This window comes from Otolemur garnettii, unplaced genomic scaffold, assembly GCF_000181295.1.
Source record: "Otolemur garnettii isolate 467f Iridium unplaced genomic scaffold, OtoGar3 scaffold00003, whole genome shotgun sequence".
In the NCBI taxonomy this organism is placed as follows: domain Eukaryota; kingdom Metazoa; phylum Chordata; class Mammalia; order Primates; family Galagidae; genus Otolemur; species Otolemur garnettii.
In genome coordinates this window covers 41,105,685-41,114,592 of record NW_003852398.1, presented here as the reverse complement: position 1 = coordinate 41,114,592, position 8,908 = coordinate 41,105,685, and the positions used below count along the sequence as shown (strand labels likewise).

General features: G+C 42.1%; 1 protein-coding gene across 1 annotated transcript in view; it reads left to right on the top strand.

The window, feature by feature from the left end:
* Nucleotides 1-8,908, top strand: part of DDX46 (DEAD-box helicase 46) — a 93,916-nt gene that overhangs the window by 2,618 nt on the left and 82,390 nt on the right. The window contains exons 2-3 of the mRNA XM_023514712.1: nucleotides 3,936-4,124; nucleotides 6,201-6,344. Of these exons, the coding sequence (XP_023370480.1) occupies nucleotides 3,936-4,124; nucleotides 6,201-6,344 (333 nt within the window). The remainder of the gene's footprint in view (nucleotides 1-3,935; nucleotides 4,125-6,200; nucleotides 6,345-8,908) is intronic.

Here is an 8,908-nt window from a genome sequence, read left to right as displayed (position 1 = left end):
GCTATAGGCGCCGAGCCTCTCTTTCTTTCTTTTTGAGACGGAGTCTCAGTTTGTGCTCTTGATAGAGTGCTATGGTATCATAGCTTATAGCAACCTCAGACTCTTGGGCTGAAGGGATCCTCTTGCTTCAGTTTCTCATCTTTAGTAGAGATGGGGTCTCACTCTTGCTCACTCTTGCTCAGGTTGGATTCAAACTCTTGAGCTCAAATGATCCACCTGCCTCAGCCTCCCAGAGTGCTAGGATTACAGCCTCATCCCAGCTTTAGATTGTTGATAACTTGTTGGAGACCTTGGTTTGTCCTTTTTTTTTTTTCCTTCATCAGAGACAGGGTCTCAGGTGCTTGAGTGTAGTGGTGCAGTCATGGCTCCTGGCATCCTTGAACTCCTTGGCTGAACCAATCCTCCCATCTTAGTCTCCAGTGTGCCACCATGTAAAAATATGTAATTTTTTTACCTTATTTATTTTTTTGAGACAGAACTTCACTATGTCGCCCTCAGTATGAGTGCTGTGGTGTCACAGCTCACAGCAACCTCAAACTCTTGGGCTTAAGTGATTGTCTTGCCTCAGCCTCCCAAGTAGCAGGGAGAACAGGTACCCAGCACAATGTCTGTCTATTTTTTTGTTACATTTGTCGTTGTTGTTTAGCAGGCCCTGTCTGGGTTCAAACTGCCGGCTCTGGTGTATGTTGCAGGTGCCCAATCAAGGTTTTTTTTTTTTTATACTAGCAGTACTTTCTTGAGGTATAACTGACTTTCAAGAAAATGAACAGGTGGTGCTGTGGCTCAAGGCCTAGGGCGCCGACCCCATATACTGGAGGTGGCGGGTTCAAGCCTGGCCCCTGCCAAAACTGCCAAAAAAAAAAAAAATGAACAAAGCTTAAGGGTAGAGGTTGATAAAGTTTAACAAATATAGAAACCAGCTTGGCGCCTGCGGCTCAAGTGGCTAAGGCACCGGCCACGTATACCTAAGGTGGCGGGTTCGAATCCAGCCCTGGCTCACCAAACAACAATGATGGCTGCAACCAAAAAATAGCTGGGTGTTGTGGCCAGCACCTATGATCCCAGCTACTTGGGAGGCTGAGGCAGGAGACTTGCTTGAGCCCAGGAGTTGGAGGTTGATGTGAGCTCTGATGCCATGGTATTCTACCGAGGGGGTCAGCTTGAGGCTCTGTCTCAAAAACAAAGAAACAAACAAAAAAACAAATATAGAAATCATGTAATCATCACATGAATGAAGATAAAGAATATTTCTTTAGTTACAGGAAATCTGTGACAAATTTTAAATCTCCACAAAGGTGTTGACTTTAGCTGAGTACCCAGATGAGAAATCTGGAAGTGATTTAACTCATTGTTCTCTCTCTCTTTTTTTTTTTTTTTTCCTGTTTGAGATAGTGTCTTTTTTGCCTGAGTTAGAATGCAATAGTGTCGTCATAACTAACTGCAAGCTTAAATTCCTGGGCTCAAGTGGCTTCCCACCTCAGCCTCCCAAAGTGCTAAGATTACAGGTATGAGCCACTGCCTGGCCTCCTCCTTTTCCCTTTTTGTCCACATCCAGTTGGATTCTGCACCTTTTCCCCTTCTTGGTGTCCTTGTCTTAATTGAGGCCATAATCATTTATTGCCCAGACTGTACACCTGTTTCAGATTGATCCTTCCCTGAATTGATGATCTTGTTCTGTTGCTTTAATTGTCAGATCCCTCACTTTATAGCCAGAGTAACAGTTTTCTTCTTGCTCCAGTCTTTATATATCTTCAGGTGACTTCTGAAATAAAGATGAGATTATATCCTTCTCTGACATAGTCTCCATTAGTTTCTACTGCTTTTAAGATGAAGTTTAGACTTAAGACAGCCTTCAGGCTGGGGACAGTGGCTCAGGCCTGTAATCTTAGCACTCTGGGAGGCTGGGGTGGGAGGATTGCTTGAGTTTGGGAATTAGAGACATGCTTGAGTGAAAATAAGAGCTTATCTCTACTAAGAATAGAAAAATTAGCCTGCTGCATGCTGATAGCTACTCAGGAGGCTGAGCTGAGGATCACTTGAGTTTGAGGTTGCAGTGAGCTATGATTATGCCACTATACTCTACTCAGGCAACAAAAGACTCTGTTTCAAAACAAACAAAAAAAACCAGCCTGTAGGGCCCTTTACAAGAAGGTCCATGTTAACCAGCCTGGGAAAAGTAGCAAGACCCTGTCTCTATCAAAAATTTAAAAAATTAGCAAGGCATGGTGGTACATGCCTGCAGTCTTAGCTACTTGGGAGGGTGAGGTGAAAGGATTGCTTTCTTTTCTTAAAATGCATATGCTTCTCTTTTGGCATCCTCTGTAGAATAGTGACTGGGAAATCCGAGGAGGTGTGATATGCAGAAGGAATTACAGAATTGAAATTACTGATACTTGATGTTTATTGATTGTGTAGAATGAGAAAAAGAGAAAAGTACTGATGATAACGGATGTTTTTATCCTAGCAACTGGAAGTTGGGGTGGTAGTTTTGGGATAGAAAGGTAACAAGTTTGGGTTTTTACATGTTGAGCTTGCGGTGCTTGAAAGATAAGCAGGGTACATTCAGTGGTGCCTGTGGTGGGTTTGAACCCAGCCGGGTCCTGCTAAACAACAGTGACAGCTGCAGCAAAAAAAAATAGCTGGGCATTGAGGTGGACGCCTATAGTCCCAGCTACTTGGGAGGCTGAGGCGAGAGAATCACTTGAGCCCAAGAATTAAGAGGCTGCTGTGAGCTGTGACGCTACGGCACTCTACCCAGGGCAACAGCTTGAGACTCTTGTCTCTAAAAAAAAAAAGAAATCAGCTTATACTCATCTCCCAGTGACCTTATCCAGGTTTATAGCTATAAATAGCCTTTGTGTGCTGATGGCTTCCCAATTTATATTTCTGAATAAAACCTCTTCCTTGAACTCCAGAATAGTATTTCACTTATCTGTAGTACATCTCCTCTTGGATACCTATATTCTGATTTCCTCCCTTTCTTCCCAAGTCTATTCCTCCATCAGCCTTCCCATGTTAGTAAATAGCAACTTCATTTTTTCTTTTTCTTTTTTTTTTTTTTGGCTGAGGCTGGGTTTGAATCAACCACCTCCGGTATATGGGGCCAGCACCCTACTCCTTTGAGCCACAGGTGCCACTCTTTTTCTTTTTTTTTTTTTGAGACTGAGTCTTACTTTGTACCCCTTGGTAGAGTACTGTGGTGTCACAGCTCACAGCAACTGCAAACTCTTGGGCTTAAGGGGATTCTCTTGCCTCAGCCTCCCAAGTAGCTGGTACTGTAGGTGCCCGCCACAATACCTGGCTATCTTTAGGGACAGGGTCTCACTCTGGTTCAGACTGGTCTTAGACCTGTGAGCTCAGGCAGTCCACCCCATGTTGGCCTCCCAGAGTAACTAGGATTGTAGGTGTGAGCCATCTTGCCCTGCCAGCAACTTCATTTTCTTACTTGTTCCAATTCAATCTATCTTCAAGGGACTTTTTTCTTGCTGTCACACATCAGTGCTACCTTCAAAATATCTGGATTTTGACATTTCCCACCATCTCTATAGCTACCTAATACCAGGGAAGTCATGTCACTTTTCTGCTGAAAATCCTCTAGTACCTTTCCAGAGTAAAAGGCAAAATTCTTATATAATGGCCAAGAAGGAGGGTGGTCAACACAGAGGGAATATTTTGTAAATAAAGGTACATTTAGCTACAATTTTCCATTTTCCCTAGGTATGGCAATTCTAGGAGTGACTTTCAGACACCCTCTATTTTCTACCACTAGGTATGCTGTTGCAGAGGGGTTTGTTTCCTCTTAATTGCAAAAAAAGTTATAAAAAATTCTTACATTGTTTCCTGAACTCTTTTTGGTTTAAAAAATGTAATAAAATAAGTGCCTTATAATAGAAGCTGTATTTCCTGAACTTAATCTGTGACTATATACTTGCTAGCCACTATCGGAAACGATCAGCATCACGAGGACGCTCTGGAAGTCGATCTAGAAGTCGCTCACCCTCAGACAAAAGAAGTAAGCGTGGAGATGACAGACGGTCTAGAAGTAGAGATAGAGATAGAAGAAGAGAGAGATCTCGTAGCAGGGATAAAAGAAGATCTCGGTCAAGGGACAGGAAACGTTTGAGGTAAGACATTGATTTCCAAAGGACCAGTGATAAATTGGGCCTTCTTCAGAAGTGTTTTTTTGGTTTGAGAAGTTGGTGGCTCATTTGTGGGCCCTCTTCTTTATCCCTAACTTGTTTCATTAGACCCAGAAGGTTGTGCCTATAAACATTTAAACTATTTTAGTTTGGAAACTTGAGGCTGTATTTCTTTTAACTCAGAAAGAACCCTTGAGGCCCTTGAAGGAGGTAAAACACTAAACCACAGGGTAACAAACTCCTCCCTAAGAAAGCTGACCACTATGTTCATAACATCCTCTAAGGTGGATAGTAGAAGAAAATAGGGGACAGAGACTTCTCACTGTTTTAAACTATTCATTTATTTATTTATTTAGAGATAGAGTCTCACTTTGTCTCCCTCCGTAGAGTACCATGGTTGTCATATCTCACTGCAACCTCAAACTCTTGGGCTCAAGCAATTCTCTTGTCTCAGCCTCTCGAGTAGCTGGGAGTACAGGTGCTTACCACAGTGTCCAGATATTTTTAGAGTTGGGGTCTCACTCTTGCTCAGGCTGTTCTCGAATCTGTTTGCTCAAGCAGTTCACCCTCCTCAGCCTCCCTGAGTGCTAGGATTATAGGTGTGAGCCACCATGCCTGGCCTGTTTTAAACTATTTTAATCAACTGGCCTTATATTTAAACTAAACCATGCCCTAATTTTTATTATATGTTTACTTGATTACATATTTCTTGGTACCAGTCAAGCAGCCATTGCTTTATCTGGATGTAAAAAAACAGTCTGTGAATAAAAATAATCTTTCCCACATGAGAAAAAAAAATTTTTTTTAACACAGTTTTTTATTAAAATGGGAAAAGAAGATGGCTGGGCGAGGTGGCTCATGCCTATAATCCTAGCACTCTGGGAGGCTGAGGCGGGTGGATTACTTCAGCTCAGGAGTTTTGAGGTTGCTATGAGCTGTGATGCCACAGCACTCTACCAGGGGTGACAAAATGAGACTGTCTCAAAAAAAAAAAAAAAAATATAAGTAGTATCACAAGGTTTTAGAGTAAGACAGATTCTGAGGCTCAGAGCCTATAGCTCAGTGGCTTGTGTACCGGCCACTTACACAGGGGCTGGTGGGTTTGAATCTGGCCAAGGCCTGCCAAACAGCAATAACAACTACAACAAAAAAAAATAGCTGGGAATTGTAGTGGTTGCCTGTAGTCCCAGCTATTTGAGAAGCTGAGGCAAGAGAATCACTGAAGCCCAAGAGCTTGAGGTTGCTGTGAGCTGTGATACCACAGCACTCTACCAAGGGCAACATAGTGAGATTCTGTCTCAAAAAAAAGAAAAAAAGAAAAATTTTGAGATTACCTAGTAAAGTGCTCATATTTTATAGATGATTAAAGTGAGTTGAAGATCTGACCTGGGTCATATCACTTATTGCTAGCAGTACCAGGATAGAAATTCTTGCCTCCTGGGTGGTGCCTGTGGCTCAATGGGTAGGGCGCCAGCTCCATATACTGAGGGTGGAGGGTTCAAACCCGGCCCCAGCCAAACTGCAACAAAAAAATAGCTGGGCATTGTGGTGGACACCTGTAGTCCCAGCTACTCGGGAGGCTGAGGCAAAGGAATTGCCTAAGCCCAGGAGTTGGAGGTTGCTGTGAGCTGTGTGATGCCATGACACTCTACCCAGGGTGATAAAGTGAGACTCTGTCTCTACCAAAAAAAAAGAAATTCTTGCCTCCTAATCTTCAGATTAGTGATCTTTTCATAGTCCTATTGTACCCATCTTCATCCTTAGGTTTTTGGCTGTCTGGTAACTAGGTTTTCTACTTGAGATGATAGATTTCAATTAGCTGTTATTATAGATTTGTTATGTTTTCCCACAAACGTCATTGTGACATTAGCATTCACATTTTTTCCATTGAGCACTTGTCAGATTTTTTTTACTTGTCTCTTATTTTGTTGACTTAATAGTTAATTGAGACCTCTGCCCTTAATAATGGTAATAAGTCTTTTTCAACATGAGACACAATTGTGATCTGAAATAGTAGCTCCATTTGGCCATGGAATAAATGACAAATGTCCCTCTTTTTAGACGTTCCAGAAGTAGAGAAAGAGACAGAAGCCGAGAGCGAAGACGATCTCGAAGTAGAGACAGGAGACGCTCAAGGAGTAGAAGCCGGGGCCGCCGATCCCGATCCTCCAGTCCTGGCAACAGAAGCAAGAAAGCTGAAAACAGGTAATGTTTTCATTGAACTGTATCTGTCATGCAGGTTGGGAAGTAGCTTACTTCTCTGTGCATTCTTTTCTCCCCACTCTTTATTTTATTTATTTTATTTTTTGAGACAGAGTCTCATTTTATTGCCCTTGGTAGAGTGCTGTGGCATCACAGCTCACAGCAACCTCCAGCTCTTGGGCTTAGGTGATTCTCATGCCTCAGCCTTCCAAGTAGCTACATTTATTTATTTTTAAATTAAATTTATTATTATTTTTTGCTGACATAGCTTCACTCTGTTACCAGACTAGTGTGCCATGGTATCAGCCCAGGTAACAACAACCTCAAACTCCCAGTTTGAAGAAGTTCTCCTGTCTGAGCCCACACAGGTGGCCCACCACAATGTCTGGCTAATTTTTTCCATTTTTTGGTAGAGATGAGGTTTCGTTCTTGCTCAGGCTGGTCTTCAACTCTTTACTTGATCTTAGTCAAAAGACTGAGAAGCGATAGTCTTGAACTCTTGAGCTCAAGGAATTCTCCTGCCTTGGCCTCTCAGAGTGCTGGGATTATAGATGTGCATCACAGTGCCTAGCCTTTTCCCCGCCTTTAAATTTATAAATAATTGACTAGTCGATGTTAGTGATTTATCAGTACTTAATAACATTAGTGTCACTGAAGTTGGTGTACACCCCCCCCCAAGCTAAATTTGACTGGCTTAAAAACATTATAAATAATTACTGGATTTGGTTGCTAGAATTTTATTTTAGTAGGTTATAAAGTCTATAACTCAAGTGGAAAATACTAGATTCTGTCAGTTTTAACATTCAGTGCATTATCCCCTTATTTAATACGTTCAGTTAATGGTCAGAAGTATATTTTATAGACATCTTTGTAGAAACTCTTACTTTTTCCTTCGGAATTATTTTATTATTTCTTTCTTTTTTTTTTTTTTTGCAGTTTTTGCCTGGGGCTGGGTTTGAACCCACCACCTCCAGCATATGGGGCCAGAGCCCTATTCCTTTGAGCCACAGGCACCGCCCCTATTTTAGTATTTCTGACATTAGTTGACACATGCTTTTTAACTCATAGTATACTTTTCTGAATTGCTGTTCAGGGTGGTAGAACAATACTTGTGTAAAGAAAATGTACATAATTTTTGATGTCAGTGACATGCAGTTTTGAGGTATAATTTATATTTGTTAGGTATGGTTACTCTTTTTTTTTTCTTTTAAGAGACAGAGTCTTACTCTGTCACCCTTGGTAGAATGTCATGGTGTCATAGCTCACAGCAACCTCCAGCTCTTGGGCTTAGGTGATTCTTTTGCCTCAGCCTCCCTACAGGCGCCTACCACAACACCTGGCTTTTTAAAATTTTATTTTATTAGATTTAATTTTTTTTACAGTTTTTGGCTGGGGCTGGGTTTGAACCTTCCACTTCCGGCATATGGGGCTGGCGCCCTACTCCTTTGAGCTACAGGTGCTGCCCTTTTTTATTTTATTTTTATTTTGTTGTTGTTGTTGCAGTTTTGGCCAAGGCTGGGTATGAACCTGCCACCCTCGGTATAAGGGACCAGTGCCCTACTCTCTGAGCCATAGGCGCCGCCCTTTTTGTTGTTATTGTTGTAGTAGTTTGGTTGGGGCCAGGTTTGAACCACTACCCTCAGTATATGGGGCTGGTGCCCTACTCACTGAGCCATAGGCACTGCCTTTTGTTTGTTTGTTTGTTTGTTTTTTGTTTTTTTTTTTTTGGAGACAGAGTCACAAGCCATCACCCTGGGCAAAGTGCCCTTGCGTCAGACCTCACAGCAACCTCAAACTCCTGGGCCGAGGTGATTCTCTTGCCTCAGCCTCCCACATAGCTGGGACTATAGGCGTTCACCACAACACCCAGCCATTCTTTGGCTGTCATTGTCATTGTGGTTTGGCCCCTTGCTCCTGGATTTGAACTCAACCAGCTCTGGTGTATGTGGCTGGCCTCCCTAGCTGCTGAGCTGCAGGTGCCTAGCCTTATTTATTTATCTATTTTTATGAGATAGAGTCTCATTATGTTGCTCTTGGTATAGTACTGTGGCATCATAGTTCATGGCAACCTCAAACTCTTGGGCTTAAGTGATTCTCTTGCCTCAACCTCCCAAGTACCTGAGACAACAGGTGCCTGCCACAACACCCAGCTATTTTTTGTTGCAGTTGTTATTTAGCAAGCCCGGGCTGGGTTTGAACCTATCACCTTTTGTGTATGTGGTTGGCACCATAACCACTGTGGTATGGGCGCCAAGCCAGATGTGTTTACTCTTTATATTTCTCTTGTTGACATTTTATTCTTTACATGTTATTTTTTCTACCCTAGAGTATAGTTCATATATGGGCTTGAATTTGTTTTCTGTATATTCTTCATATTACTATTTTTCTTCTGTTTGTTTTACTCCATAAATTTTACTTTTTTTTTTTTGGCTGGGGCTGGGTTTGAACCTGCCACCTCTGGCATATGGAGCTGGTGCCCTACCCTTTTGAGCCACAGGCACCACCCCATAAATTTTATTTTATCAAGGTCACTATAATACCATTGGGATTTTTTTTTTTTTTTTTTT